Source organism: Hoplias malabaricus, chromosome X1 (genome assembly GCF_029633855.1).
Source record: "Hoplias malabaricus isolate fHopMal1 chromosome X1, fHopMal1.hap1, whole genome shotgun sequence".
In the NCBI taxonomy this organism is placed as follows: domain Eukaryota; kingdom Metazoa; phylum Chordata; class Actinopteri; order Characiformes; family Erythrinidae; genus Hoplias; species Hoplias malabaricus.
Window position 1 is genome coordinate 530,516 of NC_089818.1, and position 20,255 is coordinate 550,770.

The following is a 20,255-nucleotide window of genomic DNA, read 5'->3' on the forward strand; positions in this document are numbered from 1 at the left end:
AATCATCCAAAATCTGACCTCACCAAAGTCATTTGAATGCTGAATGCCATCAGCATTCCTCTACCTTAGCGTAAGGCCTTCCCGGTATGATAGCTAAGAAATACACTACCTATTAAAACAATTGGGTTCAGAAGAAGAAATCTTTGATGAGGGAATGTGAGGAAATATAACAAATAGTGACTCCCCTATTTGGGCGAAATGGTACAATCCAGGCATTGTGACGTATTGGCCCATTGGCTGAAGATTGGCAGTTGGAAAATACAAACCCGTGCGAGTAGGAGGGGGGAGGTGGCTAAAGTGTACGCTGATAAAGAAAAGCCTTACGGACTCAGAGAGAGAAAAACGCAGGATATTTTGGGGGGGGTTATTTTGGTTGTTTATTATCAGAAAGCTTTGGCGATTTTTGGCTTTGGTGTTTTTGCTGTTATTTTGTTTTATTAATCTGCTCAGTAATCATGGCCTGTGGTGCTACGTTAAAAAGATCCATGGAGTTTGAGGCCCTGCTCAGCCCGCAGTCGCCGAAACGGAGAAGGTGCAACCCGCTGCCGGGGAGCCCAGCCGCTCCTTCACCGCAGAGGTGCAGAGGTACAGAATCTCCGAGTACCCCCGTCGGTTCCTCCCAGCCTAGTGCTGGGGAGCACAGGTTAACACCAGGTAAGAGAGACGTGTCTCTTTGGGTATAAATAAGGTTCGTGTTACCTTTGTTTCTGGTAGGAGGCCCAGTAGTATAACGCTGGTCATGGGTAGCGTTAGTAATAACCCTAACCTAACAGTTAACGTTGAGTTCTCCGTATAATTATCCGCGCTTTGTTTCTGGTCAGCTGAATTTATTGTTCTGATGAACGTCTTTTGGAGTAGCATAATTCCCGACAAAACGTCTGAGGCCAGGGAATAACGTTAACGTAATGTTAACAAATCGTGTTATGTTAACCGTTTGTCTTCCCTCTCTTCCTGTTAAATTCATCCATTTTTCAGCTGTTCAGTCACACTGGCCAGATTTGATTTTATTGAATTCCAGTAGTAGCTCTACACTAAACAAAACACACATAAAATACTAATAGAGTACTGTTGTTCTGTTGTGGTGGCAAACAATCACAACCTGGACTGGCAGATAAGCACGTTTTGACCGCTTTTGTGTTACACTGTTAAAGTAAGACAAGGGGGATTTGTATGTAGCAGAAAGCGCTTTTTATTTATTATTATTTTTACAGTAGGGACATTTTTTTTACATTAAGAAAACACAGAGTAAAATATAAAGATTGTAGCGATAGATTGCGTCCCAAACCTCAGCCAGTTTCCAAATTAGGACAGAAATGACACTCATTTTCATTAGATTAATAGTAACATTGAGATTATGTTCGTTAAATGTAGCTATAGTTTCTGTTAGTAACGTTAACATTGTGATGGGAGGCGCAGCCACAGCCCGAAGAGGAGTCCATTTCAGGGGAAACAACGGATTTAATACAAAATCGGCCCCATATTGTTGAGCTTAGAAGACGTTAAACCGTTTTAACTACCTATTTCTCTGATAATCAAATCTAATTTCCATGCCCAGTATATGTTATTAATCGTTAAACGCGTTTATTTTTGCCTGAAACTACGTTGATAAATCGGTTCCGTTTCGTTAGACGTGGTCACAACGTCTTTTGTTTGTTTGAGGTTAATAGCTTTCTGAGATCAGTTTCTTCGTATTCAAATCTCATTTCTAGCCCTTATTTATTCACTTAACGTAACCCCTCACGTTATTCACTTTTATAACTTCATTAAAACTATGTAAAATCGAATCAAAGCATTGGCTACACAAGCTAACCTGTGCTAAGCTAACGGTTAGCTATAGACGGTGGCATTTTAAAAAGTTTAACAACAATGTAAGCGCTTTAAAAAGCAAAAATAAAAGGAGACGTTAAACGAAGCCAGAGGCACGTCAACAGATAAAACACGACGAATATAAAATGGCAGAGGAAAGGAGGGGAATTTTAATAAACATAAATAAACAAATACAAAGCTAGCCTCTAACCTCATTAAAGTTGAGGTTAATAAGCATCGCGTCTCTGTTTAACATTAGCCTAACGTTGGAAATCTGGATTTAATTTGTGCGTTTTTATATTTCAGTGAAATATCAGAAAATAAGCTTTAAAAATTATATATATGTATTTTTTTTCCGAGTGTTCCTGTGAAGACTTTTACTTTTTAGTTCCTTTTAACTGTAAAGCTTTATAGACTGAAGCAAACTTTAACCTATATTCACTGAAGTTTTTGCAAACATTGGAAACAAACCTAATATCGTCTAGAAAGAGGTGAGCTTAAAGGGAAAGGAAATTTAACTGTATGTCCATACTCAGGTGTATTGTCTGTCCTTTGTTTCTTTGAGTTTTGTGTCAGTGTTTCTAGAGAAAGCAGGGGAGATTGTGTAGCTCTGAAATGCAGGTACCCCACCCGTTTGGGATTGGGAAGCTCAGGCTTGTGACCTAGGGACCAGAGGATCAATAACAATGATCACATGTTTCGCTAAAGACAGTTAGGACTTTTTGACTACTACTAAAATTGCGGCCTGACCATAGTGAATCATTATCTGTCAAAACATAAAAGTGCAGGGGTGTGTACGGAGTGGTTGGTACATTTACTGTTATTAAATGTTTTATATGACATTGTTTTGGATTCATGCGTTTATTATGTAGGTAGATTGGGTGCTTGTATATTTATAGAAATAACTGCCAGGGTATGTTACCACTAAAAGAACAGTCTTTCCTAGAAAGACTTTGTTGTACATGTTCAGATGCAGGTGTTTAATGGCCTAAACATTCCCACGCTACTCTAGGTGACCTGCTTCTGTACGTGTTAACACTTTAATCTATAATGATATTACTTTACTCAGCACAATGATGGATGACTGTGTTTATGTTGAGAATGACAGGTATTGATGATTAATCTTGTTGTTTCTGAGTATGCCGCTGTTTTACATTTGTTTACAGACTGACTGTGATGACACTCTGTAATTCAAGAATAATTTACCTGTACAGATCTTCCTTGTTTTTGTTAATAATGGGATTCAAATGATTGGAAAGAGGAATGGATGCCTTGGTAATGGTTCTTCCATAGGATTATGTGTTTATAATGGGGTCTAATATCAAATTTCTCATGATTTCAACTAATAATTTGGTGTTCTGTTTTTGCTAGTGTGTGCTCTGCTGAAGTTGTCCACTAATGCATTTATTTGTTTGTTTATTTATTACATGTTTTCATTTCAAAATTGCAATTTGATGGCGTGTAATTTTCAAAGCATGGGAGCTGCGATCCAATTTATCCTTTATAACCTCAGCGCTCAATTCAACATTGAAATTTGAAACACATTCTCATGCTGCTTTTGGTGGAGAAAATTCCTAGTTGTTAGCCTAATTAAGTAAAATTAATTGCATTTATAATTGACATACCCATCTCCACAAGTTTACACATGAATTTGCTGTAACATGCTTTTGTCAAAATACCACAGGGATCAAGCTCCACAGCACTGTTTATCGCCCTATCTAAACAGCCCTGTTCAGAACAGGTGGTTTTGGTGCATGTTCCTTTATGACAATTGAGCCATTGCTCACTTCCCCCACTATAAGCATGCGGCAGTGAGAAGTAAGCAAGTAGAAGATCTTATTTTCAAAGTTTTTGCTTTGTCCCGCTCTTGTCCTGTCTTGTTTTACTCTGCCTTTGTGCTCAACATAAGCAGGTACTAATGAGATACTCGTATGACGGGGTGGAACAATTCTAATGATTTCCATTAGGTCAGTAGGCGAGTGAAATCAGAATGGCTTGTTTTATCCCATGCTTTCTGACGTGGATGGCCCACAACGAAACTGAATTTCTTTTATATCACAATTTGCTTACGTTCACACAGCAGGTAAAAGTGGCCCAAATCTAATTTTGGTTTGCTGTTCACACTCTCAATACAACATGACCTATATCAGACATCATTCAGAACAGATCATGCTCCTAAACTGACCCGTATGCACAAAAGGACAGTGTTTCAGGCTCTGACCAGAACTAAATATCAAAGAACGGGACCAAATTTTTCATTGCGTAGCGCTGTATCGTAAAAGTTCTCTTTATGTTCCAAATGAGTTCTATGTTAAGAAAAGAGAATATAAAAATAAACACTGTCCAAACATGTTACTTTCATTCTAAGCACAAACATTCCAGATCTCTCTCTAAAACACGCTCTCCAAAGAGAAGCCATGTATCATCAAAATTATTTTAATTTTTCCAAAATCCATATATAAGCAGCTTCATACCCATAAGAAAAATGTAAAACTGATATTTTGATCTGTTTAGAATGAAGCTTTTCTATTTGTTTAATAAAAACGTTAATTGAAATCAAATTAAAATAAAATGCTTTGGATCGTAGTCGGAGATCATTCTCAGCAACCGGAGTGACGTAAAAGTCATGAATTCTGATCTGGCCGTCCAGAGTCGCATTGCCACAGATTGGATATAGATCAGATCTCGATACCACATATAAATGTGGCCCAAATCTGATTTTTAAAAAGTCAGATTCAATGCGATTTGTTCTGTTCACACAGCCACACAAGCTGTGTCACATCTGAACGTGGTGGGTTAGTGGGCTCCGTATCCCAAATTAATGTGCTAATACACTTGAGACTGTGGGCTCTGTGGAAGAAGACCCAGAAAGGCTCCACTGTAGAAAGAAACACATTAAAAAAAAAAAAAAAATGCGAGATTGGACTTGAAATGAATATTGACAAGCCACAATGTACCAGGAAGAATGTTCTTTGGACAGAGGAGACAAAACAGGAGCTTTTTTTTGGCAAGTCCTTTTAGCTGTATGTTCACACACACACAAAAAAAATGAAGATTTCAAACAAAAGGACACCAAAGGTGTCGTGGGGCTCTGTTATGTTTTGGGGATACTTGGCTGCGTCTGGCTTGGGCTCAGGGCGAAATGAAATCTGGAATATCGAGACATTCTGTTGTGAAACATACTGCCAAGTGCCAGTAAGCTATGTCTCCGTCTCAGGTTATGGGATCCTCCAACAGGATATTAACCCACAATACACAGCTAAAAGCGCTGAAGAATGGCTAAGAACAAAACACTGGACTTTTGAGAACTAGCCTTTTATATGAGCCTTTATCTGAATCCTAATACATATCTGTGGAAATAAATGAGCAGTCTGGAAGAAACGGCCTTCAAATCTGAGACAGAGAGGTTTGCTCAGGAAGAGGGGGCCAGATTACCTGTTGACAGATGCAAAAGTCTTATTCAGAGCTACAGAAATAGATTTTCAGTGATTGCCTCTAAAGGTTGTGCAACACAATATTAGGTCAAAGGTCCTAACATGTTTGTCCTTGCCATTTTCTTTCTTTTTTAAATATAAATATTCAGATTTGTATTAAGTGTGGATAGTGTGGTAATACAGTGATGGATGCCAAATACTTTAGACAGTTTCAAGATATTTCTCAGAAGATTTTGTGGGTAGTTTCTTTTTATATGAGCGTATGAATAAATGTGTTTACATTAATAATTATTTAAAAATGTACCTGTATTATAAATAGTTCCAAAAATTAGTGTTAATAAAGTGGCCAAAGCATATACTATTTTATAATAAAGTTTAAATGTAAGCAAATGTTCTCCTCCTGTAATGCTTTAAATTGAGATACAAGGTTTTGTAACAATTTTTAGGAATCATTGGTTCATGCCTCTGACTTTATTTTTTTATTTATTCCTCCACCCCCCCGCTGTGCAACCTACAGAGCAGATCTTCCAGAACATCCGGCAGGAGTACAGCCGCTACCAAAGACGGCGGCAACTAGAAGGAGCCTTCAACCAGGCGGAGGCATGTGGTGCTGCTGAGGGTTCAAGTTCCTGCCCCGTCATCTCCTCTCCCAGCTCACCCTCAGGTCAGTCAAGTCATGTTACTGATCGCTAATGGATACACCCTGTGTTTCGAAAGTGTTCTGAAAATAGGTTCCCCTTCTTACGATTTACTACATGACACAACTAAGGTTTAGAAATTGTGCAGAGTTTTATGTGTAAGAAGTAAAAACGAAAAAGAAAAACCCTCACAAAACTAAGAAGAAACGCTCCAAACAGGGATTTTAAAGCGCAGTGCTGAGAAAGTGTCAACATTGAAAGAAAGTCATTAAAGACATTGTTTCTCAGGTGCCTCGTCATTGAAGAAGGACCAGCCCACGTTTACGCTGCGCCAGGTTGGCTACCTGTGTGAGCGCCTCCTCAAAGATCACGAAGAGAAAATCCGTGAGGAGTATGAGCAGATCCTCAACACGAAACTGGCAGGTAAATAAGGCTAGGCTGATGTAATGTTTTGAACAATAAACACACATTCTTAGTTTGATGCCTCCAGCTCATTTCAAAATGGGTTCGGACAGGGTCAGGTTGACCATGCTGTATCACCTCTTCTTCAACCTCACTCATAAGCTTTTGGGATAAAGGGGATGTATTGCCATAGACTTGATAGTGAAGCTGTTTCTGAGTATCATTTTTCCAAATTGTGCCCAATGTTGGGGTGGCAAATCTGAACTGTGTGCTTTTAACTTTATTACCTAGACTCCCTTACATCAGAGCAATGCTGTTAAAACACGTGCAGAATGTGGTTTGGCATTGTCTTACTGAATTGAGGAAGGCCTTCCCTGAAAAAGACGTCATCTTGATGGTAGCCCATCTCCCCTTAAGGGTTCTGTCCGTATGTGGTGCAGTGTTGTTTGAGGGCCCAGAGATCTCAGCCTTCAGGTGTAGTGTTGTTGTGTGTTTGGCCCTACGCTTCGCATACGGAGATTTCTCCAAAGAATCCTTTAATTTTATTACGTGCCATAGGTGATTTAAAAATGTTTATTTTGAAAAAATGTTAATTGTTGCACTATTTGTCTATTTGTGAAACCCTCTCTTTATTTCTGAAACACTCTCTGGGATGATACTGACCTGATGCTAATTACCGTAATTAGTCGTGAGATGTTTAATTGTGTAGCATTACACACCTTTACCCATCGTTTACAGCCCTTTCCCAACAATTTTGAAATGTGTTGCTGGCATCAAAAACAGAATGGGTGTATATGTTTCACAGAAAATACTGAAATATTTTGAAATACTGTCTTTGTTCTACTTTCAGTGAAATATAGGTTTGAAATGATCTGCACATCATTGCATTTTACCTTAATGTATTGTAATGTCTGCACTTTTAGGAAAAGGGGTTGTAACTTCTCAGTGTTATAACTCTGACCTGAACAAATTAGATTTTTATAAATGTTCATGCACTGTAAAAATATTGTTACATTTGTATATTTAATGTATTTAAATGAATCTAATTTCACCAATATTTCCCAAAATACTGATATGGCTTTTAATTATGTGTTTGTTCCAGAACAATACGAATCATTTGTGAAATTCACACAAGATCAGATCATGCGGCGGTATGGAGCCAGGCCCGCCAGCTGTACGTATCTTATGTTTTTAAAACCCATTATTAACCTGTTTCTGATGTTTTCCCTATTTGTTTCAATGGGGATAAATGAAAGGCTTGTACATATCTCACTACAATATTCACTGCTCAGTCTCTTTATTGCTTTTGAAGTGCCTCTAGGTCCAGGAGTGAGTTTTTGTTACTTAAGGGAAACTGTCATTGATGATATGGATGAGCTCCTAAATGAGACTGGAATAGTGAGATTCTTCAGGCTTGAAAACTGAGCTCTTTGTAAACTCCTCACGCCCACAGCTCAGCAGAAAGAGGCTTTATTGCAGATTCTTTGAGAAATGGCTTGGGTTGGTTATCCTATACAGGTTCCTGAGTTTTCACAACACCAGGAAAAGTGTATCCTCAGCTGCAGTGGATGAATCTGAGGTGTATGTAGAGCAGTGGTTCCAGGTTTTTCTGCACCCCCCACCCCTCCCTCCCTTTGTAGAAGAGAATATTCACAAGCCCCCACACGAGTGACATGTTCAAATCTTTGGCTTCCACACTTCACTGGAATTTCTAAAAATAAAAATGATTTAAATTCTTATAAAGCCCCATTCTGATTGAATTATTTTTTTCAGGGGAACATCGTAGTAAATATTTGACATGCCTCCACTGAGAGAAAACTCTGGCATCCATACGACAACAATAAACTAGAGGTCGTCTGGGTTTCCAGTTCTCGCGTGTTACATCATCACAAACGCGGGTTCTTGTTCTCAAATATTATATATGATTACCAAAGTAACACTCTATACCTGCAGCTGCCATTATCACTACCTTCATCAGCATTCGTTATCTCCCTTTTTTAGGGTTCATTGATATTATTTTTTGCCTTTTTCTGAAATTGCTGTCCCAGGAGAAGGTGGAGTTTTTACACCTTTTAACACCCACACAGTGAAACTGCTTCGGTATCACCGTCATCTTTGTATCGTTTCCCTGCTCTGAAAATAGAATGAAAAGAGATTTGCGCTGGGACAGGATTTAAAATGAACAGACGACCACCGAGGTCTGTGAGGAAATTCAGCCTGTAATTTTCTCTGAGGAAAATGGTCGATTCAGAAATTAAACTGCAGAGGACCCCCCTGTAAAAGAGAAAATTACCCCAGGACCCCATGGAAATTTAATCCCATCTGGATAGAGCTTTTTGGTCATTGGAAAAATCATTCTTTATTTAAGGAGTAATTTTAAATAAAGATTTATTTTTTTTCTTTGCAGATGTATCCTGAACCTCAAACGGATACCAGCTGACACCCTCATGGTTGCTGGAGTACCACGACCACCCCTCACCACCACCACCACCCTCCCTACCCCCTCAAGACCTCAAAAACCTTTTCTTAGGCCCTTCCCTCCTTTTAAAAAGTGCTCTGGTGCCATGGGTTATCCACATTTAATCCCCCTCTGCATTTCTTCTATTCCTGGAGGCCCAGCTACAACTGAGTAAAATAATAAGATCCGTTCTGGATAAATGTCTCTCTCTCTTCTCTTTCTGAAACCTAAACGCAGCAGCAGCTGATTGTGGACTGCGCGCCGCTGTAGAAAAAGCTCAGCTCAAACGTCTGAATGTTTCTGTCAAACCTGCCCTCACTGGGCTGCAGCAGCTCTACCACTTTCTCTCTCTCTCTCTCTCTCTCTCTCTCTCTCTCTCTCTCTCTCTCTCACACTTTTTTCCAAACTTTACCTGAGGATTGTGGATTTTTTTTTTTCCATTTTCTTTTAATTTCTCCTTTTTTGAAATAAAGGATCTGTGATAAACCAGTGGTGTTTCAAAACTTGATTTCCTTGTTCTCACTTTTAGTTCAAGTACACATTCATGTAAATGTATGTGTAATTACATAGTAAACAGTACTGATGCTTAAAACATTTTCCATTTTATCACAATTTATTCGATAGTTACAAAGTGTTATCCACCTTTTGCCCTGCATACTTTTGTTAGTCCCCCTTCACCCTGTTCTTTAATGCTCAGGACCCACACGGACTGGTATTAGTAGGGTGAAGGCACACTTGTGCTTGTATGATTGGATCAGACACAGCAGTGCTGCTGGAGGTTTATTTATGTGTGTGTGTGTGTGTGCTGAGAGTAGTTCACAAACCAAACGTCCACAGATACAGGTCTAGAAAACTGCCAACATAAACCACAACAGATGAGCTACTGTCTGATTTTACATTTACAAGATAGACCAACAATTTAGGCATGTATAATAGATTGGAGACTCTTTTAAAAACTCTAGCAGCACTGCTGTTTCTGATCCACTTATACCAACTCAGTGCAGCATCACCATCACATCATAGACCATTCTCAGTGCTGTAGGGACAATCAGCCCAGTAATCTGTTCTTTGGTGGTCCTGGCCATTAATCACATGGTCAAATAAGGCTAACAAATCATGGACAGTAATGGCTGTATTGCTGTCTGAAATTGTAGAAGTATGAATTGTACCTGTGGTCAGATGGGGTTAAAATGGACAGTGAGTGTAGGAACAATGGGGTGGTTTAAATGTTATGGCGGATTAGGGTATATTTGTCTCCTGATTTGAATTGACTGCTGTGGAGCCCAACCTGAAAGTCTTTTGTTTGACTCTATTGCCCTCTACTGGACTCGTCTAGCAAAAACAACGTATTAGTTTAAAAGCTCAACCTTGCAGTTGATCCTAGTCTTGGACTAAGACGCAGTGCCTTTTGGATTTCAGAGTTAAAACTATATTAGAGGAAACACTTGTATATAATGAATAGTATACATTGAGTGTGGTGAGATTATAAAAGCTGAAGTCCTTCTGATCAATGGGTGATCCTTAAACCAGTGGAATTCAGCCTAAAATTACAGATTCAAAATCAGTGTGATGGCTCCACTGACCTGTACTAGGGGGAATAAAGCCTCTGCTGTTGCTACTCTGGGCTCAGCACTGCCGAAATTACACTTTGTAAGTTTGAAGCTCTTTGCTTCCTCTCCCCTTTACTTCAGGACAGTGCTGCAAAAGTGAATAGGACTCTGCAACTGTAGGGGGAGCCCAGGAGCAAATGCATCGAATAGAAATTAGAGTGAATCCTGTTCATGAAATAATCCACACATTTCAGTGTTTTCTCCTTTAAAACTTTGTTTATTGTAGTTTTAATGTATTATGACAAGTGAGGTACGTTAAACTGCGAATCAGTTATATTCTAGTAACTGAGGCTACTGCAACATTTAAGTTGGAACTGGAAGGACTCGAGGAAAAAAACGCTGCAAAGTAAGGAGCTTCAGTTTTATAGCACAGAAGAGTTTGCTGTGTTTGATGATGTATCATCGCTGTCCGATTTAAAATATTAATATTTCTCGAAAATTCCTCTCAATAAAGTCTTTTTACTTTGACTTCCATTGAAAGTTAAGAAGAGTTTCCCTTCTGTAAATTGCTATTTTGGTAGATGCCTGTTTTAATTGGACAGTGACAATATGATTGTTGAACACTTCTGGAAGTGTATGATGCCCTACATTTACCTAAAGTCCATCAGCGCAACTCTGATATCACTGCAGACTGTCTTTACATTATCTGGCTGAAATGTGAAATCCTACCCCAATGGGCTAAGAGTAAACTAAAGCCCAGATTTGAGGACTGCACTATTTACATATATCTCACTTAAAGAATGTGACTTAAAGTTAAAGTCACATTCTGCACTGAGAAATCCTGTTCTGTAGCAATGTTCCCCCTCCACCACCACCACTGTCTTTTTCAGGTTTTTCCCGCCCTATGTGACGTCACTGCGCTCAGGTGTGCCGGCATTCGGAAGCGCAGGTAGAGGGGAAGATGGCGGTTGAAGTTTCTGAACGATGTAAACATTAGATTTTAGCAGCCGCCGAAGCATTTTCCATATGAACGCTCTTCTTCTGTTGTTGTTATCGCAGTATTTTACAAACGCTCGTGCGTCCTCAGAGGAAGGAAGAGCGGGAGAGGAAAAAGCACAGGCTGCAGTTTATCGCTAAACACGGAGTGGGTGTTGTTCATCTCTCTCTCTCTCTTTCACACACACACACACACCTCCACCGCACGGTTAACTTTCTGAGAGCTTTTAAGGACTGAGTAAAGTTTGGAGTAAAGTTTTCTTGGAAGAAGAACTCCAGTTTCCAACTTGTTCTTGAAGAAAGGAATAGGAAAAGAAAAAGGTGGTGAGTCAAAGACATCTTTCAACTTCCTTCTGAGGTGTTGCCTTTGCTTTGGATTTGGAGAAAAAAGCCCTGTTTATTTTGGATCTAGAACCTTAAAAAAATCTGTTATTTATTTCTCTGGCTTTCCTCATTTTACTAAATATTCCTGATCTGTACAGTGACTGTTTACAGTGTTTTAGGAGAAAGGTTTTAGTAAAACACTGCAGCTGTTGTCTTCTGGGAGGAACTTTTTACCCCATATTCAAAGTGAATATCCTCTAAGCGTTAACTAGTATTTAACAATTCTCAAACCTTAAAAAAGCCCAGTAAACGAAATGATCATAAAAAATAATCTTCTGCTTAAGAAACTTTTCACTGAAGCCGAAGTGAACTTGATTAAAGGTTGTGTCGTATTTGTGATGTGTTTAAGAGTGTTTCTTATGGAACGCTGAATGCAGAGTGAACAGGATGCTGTGTTGTTTATGAGCTGAGCCGGAAAAGTCCCAAAGGAGCAGCATTGAGCTTTTACAGAATCTCACTCTGCATTTCCTGGCTAGATTAAGATAGAGCCACATTCATTAGTTTCAGCACTGGAGGACATGATTACAAGGAGTTATTGGCCACTTGTTGGTAACTTGGCAAAATGTTTTATATAAAATCTGACCAAAGGAAAATAAATGACTTTCTAAAACTGTAGATACAAATTAATAACAATCGTGCAAGATGTTGGTTTCTCTCTCTCTCTCTCTCTCTCTGTCTCTCTCTCTCTCTCTCTCTCTCTCTCTCTCTCTCTCTGTGTCTCTCTCTCTCTCTCTCTCTCTCTCTCTCTCTGTCTCTCTCTCTCTCTCTCTGTCTCTCTCTCTCTCTCTCTCTCTCTCTCTCTCTCTCTCTCTCTGTCTCTCTCTCTGTCTCTCTCTCTCTCTCTCTCTCTCTCTCTCTGTGTCTCTCTCTCTCTCTCTCTCTCTCTCTCTCTCTCTCTCTCTGTCTCTCTCTCTCTCTCTCTCTCTCTCTCTGTCTCTCTCTCTCTCTCTCTCCTGATAAACAGAAAAAGAGGAGGAAATCATGCTCCACTTTCATTTCAGGTTTGAACACATCCACAGAAAGTACAACCAACTCCTCAGACTGAACTTAGACTGAAAACACAGTTCAAACAGATGTTATAAAATGAAGAAGAGAGCGCTAATGGAAAGCAACTTAGAAATAAATCTATGTATTAATTGTTGAGGTTACATTGATGTAAAATGTGTGTGTGTGTGTGTGTATGTATGTGTGTGACCTTGGCTGTCGTTGCACCTGAAAAACAGAACATGCAAATCAACTGAAACTAAGCAGTGTGGGCCAGGCCAGTACTGAATGGGAGACCATTGAGAAAAGCTTGGGTGGTTGCTGTGGTATTGATGGGGACATTAAATGGCCATTCCCTGTGAACTATGGGGATCCCAATGCCTTAGTGCAGTGACAGGGACACTGTACTGAACCAATGGTGATGTCCATAGAACTGATTTTCAGATCTTTCCAAAACAGTGATGTTCCCAGAATGTCTGGCAAAACCAACCTCTGTGGCCAGTGCTGGTCACTGACTCTCTGCCTAATAATTGATGAGTGGTGAATGCACCTCGTCCATGTGGAAGCTGCCTGTTGGAACATTAGAGAGTCGCCTGAAGCACCACCAAAGAATGCAAAGTGCTTTGGGAGTATGGCAAAGCATTGCATAATTTAGCATTTTCTAACCGCTGTTAGTCTGTTTGAACCGTATGTTCAGTCTTAGGAGTTGGTTGCACTTTCTGTGGATGTGGTCTGAAGTAAGAGTGGAGCTTGATGTCCTCATCTCTCTCACAGGTGAAAGCTTTAGATGATGTTTATCTGATGGGGACAGTTGTGGGGGTCAGAACCAGGGCGTTGCGCGGTTGTTATACCTCCCTTTTTTCGCGGTGGCCCTTTTTTTACACTGAACCTAATTCCTGGTGTTTTTTCTCTTTTTTTTATTCAGTGAGATGCGGAACGTCGATCCTGATGAAGAGGCGGGATTCCCGGTGAACAGAGATGAAGAGGCAGGCTTCCCGGTGAACAGAGATGAAGAGGAGGAGAAGAATAAAAAAGAGGAAGAGGACAAAGGATGCTGTGACATTTTTCACTTCCACGTCTCCAGGTGGATGCTCCCGGAAGATCTTCGAGAAACGTATTTGGAAAGAGCCAACTGCTTACCACCTCCCATCTTCATCATCCTCATCAGCTTAGGAGAGGTGGGGAGGGTCATTACACTAAATCCAGATTGCACTATAACCTCCTTAGAAAAGCACTGAATGGAGTGTGATGCTCTGGAGCAGCTGCACATGAGCCTGTGCTCACCATGTTCAAAGTCAAGTGTCAGAGAGCTATAAGCTCCCTAGGGTTGCATAAAACCAACCCCCACCAGAGCCCCACCCACTAGATTAGCTGAAGATCTGCTGGTTTTACAAGAGGGTGGGGTGTGGCCAGCAACAGCTTATTTGCATAAAAGTGGCAGAGCCCTTAAACGTCTCGTTCTGAAAGGGACTGAAACTGGCAACAATAGAGCTGGTGATATCTCTTTATGGGCGAGTGATTTTGTGCAAAGAACTTTGTGAACATGTTTTGTATCGCCCATAGACCTATGTCTATGGAGCGTTTCGCAGTAGAAGTGTGTGAGTGTGTGTGCAGTGTTTGGGCTGTGAGCAGTGTGTTTATTTTGGAGGTTTCCTTATGAAAAAGCACTGAGATTTTCTTGTGCGTCAGCAGCAGAGTGTTTTTCTTGCTTCTGAGGAGGGTTTTAAATGAACAGATTCATGTTTCCAGAAGGGTTTCTTCAAAACCCAACCACAGACTGCTCCACTTTCTGAAAATAGCTTCTGATTCAAGGCAAGGAGTGGGGAAATGGTCTGGAGGAGGATTCCAGTCAGAGGTGGAATTTGGACACATTGGAAATGCTGCCTTAAATGAAATATATCGTCGCTGTCAAAAAAAACCATGAATCTCCAAAAAAAAACCTCTTAATTTTGGAAGTCAATGCTGTAAATAATGTAGTAAACAAACAAAAAAAGGCAAAATGGAGATACATACAGATTTATTTAATAGCTACTGTATAAAACTGTAGAGTGGGACACTGAAGCAGCTGCACATGAGCCTGAGGTCACCATGCTCAATGCCGAGAGTCAGCTACAGGGTTTTGGGTTGTGCTTGAAGGAGCTCTATCCAATACATTTGGGATGAGTTGGGATAGAGAAGTAACCATGGAAACATATTAATGTTTGTGTTCTAGTATAAGTCTAGTCCAAGTCTCTTACCAGAAGAGTAGAGGCTGTTACTGTTGTAAAGGGGATCACATTAATATTAATACCCTTCATTTCAGAAAGACTGTGTGTGGTGTGTATCTAAAGCTGCAGCAGCGTATACAAACTTTAATTCAATATTAATGTGTTTCAACTCCTGACAGCTGGCGGTTTTTATTTACTACGCTGTGTGGAAGCCTCAGAAACAGTGGATAACACTGGATCAAGGGATTTGGAACAGTCCCCTCACCTACAAACCAGGCCAAAGACAGGAGGCGTGGCGCTTTATATCCTACATGTTCGTACACGCAGGGTAAGAACACATTTACAGCTCATCCCTGGGTAAACACCTGTTTCAGAATAGTTTAGCTGAAATAAGCAGAAAGGACAAATGCTTGTGGAGGCCTTAAAGGTGTGGTACAGTGTTTTTTTGCCATCAGAAAGTAGCAAACAGTATTCATGAATGCGGTATATATTTTTTATTTCTAGTAACACACACACACACACACGAGATAAAGAATCAAATTGCTTACTTTTCCTCAAATGAACCGGTTTATGCTGCGTAGTGCCTGCCCACACCCCCTACGTGGGCAGCCCCCATGTTTCAAATCTCTGTCAAACCCAGGCCACTTGTCTTTGTAAAATGGCTGCTTCATAATATGAACAAAAAATACTGGAGAAAATAACTTATTTTACCTTTAACGTGTTCGGTTAGTTCTGAATCTTAATCCAGAGGTTAATAAACACTTCATTGTGTTAAATCAAGGGTGCTGTTGAGTTAACAAATCCATACGATCAGGAGAACCTCTAGAAACACACTTTGTTCTTCACTCGCTCACAACACAGCTACTGCTTTTTAGAAAAAAGAAATCACTTTACTGTATTGTACTTATTGTAATTATATAAAATTATATACAAGCATCCATGCTAGCTCGGCTAATCACGACCCTGGTTTCAGTGAAGGTATTTGTAATGTAATGTTTCCTCCAGGATTCAGCACATTGTGGGGAACCTGGTCCTCCAGCTGGTTTTGGGAATCCCGCTGGAGTTGGTTCACAAGGGTTTTGAGGTGGCGATGGTCTACCTGGGCGGTGTTCTCGCAGGTGAGGGACATGTTTAATCACTGATTCTCATTTTCATTATTGTAACGTCCATGATTTTGGTGCGTTGTTGTGGCCCTGTTTTTCTCTTCTATTCAGTTTTAGATAAAACTGAAAGTAATGTATTTTTTGAAAATATTGGCGGACAGTTTCAGTGTATAACTGTGGTCATTTCAGTCTGACAGCTATAAATGTGAAGCGATTTGGGCCCAGTAAGAATCTGCAGTGTGTGAAGATTTACAGTCTGATGTGGATAACTGTGGAATAAATGATCTTCTGAATGATCCTGGAGCTTTCCCTGTGACAGTCTCCTTTTCTGTTCCAAAGCAGAACACCGTGTACATATCTGTGGACTACAGTGTAGTGTAACATTTAATAGTGTCCTGGCCATAGATTAAGCTTCAGGTTTTTGACTGAGAGGGAGTCATTTGGTCTGGGACAAGACTCCATTTCTTTTTTTTTTTAAACGCCATGCACTGTACTTTACTGTAATCAGAGGTTTGCAAATGAGAGGCAGCTGTGGGGCGTTTGTGTAACTGTCGCTTCATTCACGGACTCTTCTCTGTGCTGCTTTGACAGCTTTTTGTCTTTAGACAAGTTAGAATTCTCCCTCTCTCTTTCTTTTCATTAATGGAACACGTGAAAAGTGTCAAAGCTTTTGTTGCATAAACCTTTGGTTTGATTTTGCTTGGATTTGTGGTTTTCTCAGAGTTTTAGTGGTTGGGCCAGTGCAAGTGTAGATTTAATCACAGTGAGTTGAACACTACATTGTCAGACTCCTGTAATTTAGTCAGGGCACGGCGCCCCCTGTTGACCAAAATCTACTATGGAAAAATAAGGCGTGAAATAAAAATAACTTTTTAGGTGTAAGATGGTAGAATGATGCAGTTGTGGTGTGTGATTATTTCCCTCAAATAATTGTTTATAATTTTTTTTATTGTAGAAGATTGCAGGCTTTTAGAGACATTAACTTTATTATACAATATTTTTAGCGGTATCTGTTTACAATAAAATCACAGTGTAGTACTTAGAGTAGAACATCGTGTGTTTACAATCAGTTTTGTACTGGATCACCATATGAACACGTATTCATGTATTATTTGTAATTTTGTTTGTTTGACCCAGGCTCTTTGGCCAGTTCCATTTTTGACCCGTACAGTGCTCTGGTGGGAGCCTCTGGTGGAGTGTACGCTCTCATTGGGGGATACTTCATGAACGCTGTGGTGGTAAGATGTAAACAAATTAGCACATGAGACAAATCATTAATGATATTTTTGTAACTGTAAGTTGTCATAGTGGGGCGTGTTTAATGTTTAAATGGCTTTTAAAATCAAAGCTTGGTCACCGCGCCAACGGTAAACTCTCAAAGCTTAATTAACTTCTTATATCTCAGTTGACTTTGCAGGACTGGGTTGGCATCATATTGGCGAGGGTTGACGGGAACTGTGGTACCCTCGAGGTGCATAATCAGTGCCTTTAGTTACACGCCATAATTATACGCTTTAAAGTTCCGTTTATTTCATTCTCCCCGTTTCATCTGCAGGACTTTTATTGTGTTCTTTTATTCTCCACAGTTGTGTAATGAAAGATTACAGAGATCCCCCTCTCCTTCTGGAGAAGAGAATTTAATGAACCTTTAGGGAACACAACTGGACTCTAACACCACTGCTGTACCTTTAAAGATACACTACACTGTTTGTACCTTTAGTGACAGTAATGTACCTCCACTGTCCTTTTTTGGGTGGAGATTGTAGCTTTAATATTTTCTTTAAAGATCAAATTAATCACAGTGATCTAAACTAAATAAAGTGATTAGTTGTGGTGCTCACTCGTACATTCTCCCCCCTCTCTCTGTCCCTCTGCCCTGTCTCCCCGACCCTTTTCGTACAGAACTTCAAGGAGATGCTTCCTCTGCTGGGAATTTTCCGGATCTTGGTGATCGTCCTCATCGGTTTGTTTATACATCTGTTCTGAAACAGTTCTTTTTTCCCACTTCTTCATAGTTTATTCATCCTAATAATAACTGCTGTTGTTTCCAGTGGGAACAGATGTGGGCTTTGCCCTATACAGAAGGTTTCTGTCGGATGAGGCTGGATTAAAGGTGAGTGGGAGCTATATCTGTTGGCATTTAACCCCTTTGAAGTCCAGCTATTTGAATGAGAAAAAGAATCTCTTTTATCCTCATTATCACGTCCTCTATTCATGTTCAGTGTCGAATTCTCTCTGCGATGATTGATGGGCTTCAGGAGCAGAAAAGCATTTAGCCACCACTGATTATCAAACTTGTAGTCCCTCATGCAATCAGTTTAGGCTCCATAGAGTGGGCCTCCCACATGGGGGTAGCCATGTTTAAAGCAGGTTTAGTACGGAATCTGAGCCTTCCAGACCATTAGGTTAGTTTTAATAGTTGGTTTGAGAAGCTATGTTTGTTTTGGAAAGTTACTTGTGGTTTTACTTCACTTTTAAGTGAGAAATCCTTCTGCTCCAGGTCTCTTTCGTGGCTCACATTGGGGGAGGAATCGCAGGGATGACCATCGGCTACGTCTTCTTCAGTAACTACAACCAGAAACTTCTGAAAGATCCACGCTTCTGGTTCTGCATCGTTGGGTACATCGTCTTTCTGCTCTTCGCTGTTTTCTTCAACGTCTTCCTTTCTCCGGCTCCTCGTTAAAGAAGATACTCAGGTCATAAATAAAAGCTAGTTCCACTTTATATTAAGTGTCTTTTAATGATCGTGTAAATACACTTAAACAACACATGCAACAGCAACATATCTACGGGTGATGTATTCGCTTTTACAGATGGATTGCAATAGCACATGTAATTATAATATCATATATGTATCATCTTGAGTTTTTTCTGTAATTACAGAAGCAGAGCTTAATAATTAATACATACCTTTTATATAAAAGTAAAAACCGGTGCTAATTTATGTGCGATCCTGTCTGTGTCACATTATTTGTTACAGACACTTAATATAAAGTAGGGCCTCTACTGTGTTTAGTGCTCAGACACTAACAGATACCTCAACAAAGAGTAATACACACAACTTATAGCTTAGCAGGTGCTTTTTGGTGTTTTTTGATGTCGGTATAAATGGTCCAAATGTTTTTCTATATATTGATGCCATTTGTATTGTACTCTGCAAACTACACATAGGCTTTTCAGGGTTAAGGGTTTGTAAAATTGTATTAGAATTACAGCATTTGGTCTTTCCCCAAAGGCTAATAGCTGTTGACTCAGGTGAACTGTGGTGGACAGTTTGTAAATGCTTTTTCATTTAGCATTAATTTTATTTGGGTATTGACAGGGATTTTCAGACAGTAGTAAACGGGGTTTATTGAAGCTCTTAACACACTTTGTGTAACATGTAATTTTTAATTTTACTTGCATTTAGCAGGTAGAAGTTACTCCACACAGGGGCGCTGTTATCACACAGCTGCCAGGATCATAGCTTTCCAGGCTACTTTTACTTGACCTATTATTCTAGTGGAATAATAACAATAACAATAAAAAAGGCAATAAATTGACAAACCTGCTTTTAAAGCATATTATTGTGAGATCTGGCAACGTGGACTCAGGTAGGACTTCTTTGGTTGTATTGTTACATTAAGTATACAGCTTCAAAACCTTTGTGATGCTCCACTGATGCAAGAATATACAGAGATGGGAGAATAGAGCCTCTGTCATTGCTACTCTGAGATCAGCACTGCAGAAACTGCTCTATGTACCCCACTTCCCTTTGCTATCAGGACAGTGCTATAAAAGTGAAATACACTCTTCAGTTGTTGTAGCAGCCCAGGTGCAAAAATGCCAAATCGTACCTAGTGCAGCTTTAAATAAAACTAAACAGAGGGCAGCCAATCAGAAATCAGAAAAGAGCTCCTGTACATATTTGCCTTAAAGGCATAGTGTGTTGAAATGCCAAATATGGGTGCTTGTAGAATTAATATTCACAGATTTGACCCGTGATGTGTTCACACAACGGTAAAAAGAAAGAGAAGGAGGTCGTTCTGAACAGCAGAGGGCAGCAGTTAGAAGAATAAAGGGTCAAAGATTTTTTTTTTCTATTTTTTTTATATAAACCAGACTAAGATGGAAGTGTGGTGTTTTAAATTGTGATTGATATGAAATTGTGAAGCGATGCTGTGTGTAATAACATTTGTCATACTGTTTTTACGATTGGAAAATGTATTAAAGAATTTTTAGAATATTATTTATATATATCTTTTGTCTCCATTAGTGATATATTCTAGTTTACAGCCCCAAATTAATTAAAAT

General features: G+C 39.7%; 2 protein-coding genes across 2 annotated transcripts; both read left to right on the plus strand.

The window, feature by feature from the left end:
- The first annotated feature begins 252 nt into the window (after positions 1-252).
- On the plus strand, positions 253-9,208 carry akirin1 (akirin 1). Its single transcript, XM_066652182.1, has 5 exons — positions 253-654; positions 5,758-5,904; positions 6,167-6,301; positions 7,383-7,454; positions 8,688-9,208. Exons 1-5 carry the CDS (start codon positions 456-458, stop codon positions 8,696-8,698), a joined length of 564 nt encoding a protein of 187 aa, XP_066508279.1. The 5' UTR covers positions 253-455; the 3' UTR covers positions 8,699-9,208.
- A 2,013-nt stretch (positions 9,209-11,221) lies between these two features.
- LOC136675812 (rhomboid-related protein 2-like) lies at positions 11,222-20,020 on the plus strand. The gene is made up of 8 exons (XM_066652574.1): positions 11,222-11,608; positions 13,578-13,830; positions 15,039-15,187; positions 15,865-15,977; positions 17,100-17,200; positions 17,865-17,925; positions 18,014-18,075; positions 18,463-20,020. Exons 2-8 carry the CDS (start codon positions 13,582-13,584, stop codon positions 18,643-18,645), a joined length of 918 nt encoding a protein of 305 aa, XP_066508671.1. The 5' UTR covers positions 11,222-11,608; positions 13,578-13,581; the 3' UTR covers positions 18,646-20,020.
- The last annotated feature ends 235 nt before the right edge of the window (positions 20,021-20,255 follow it).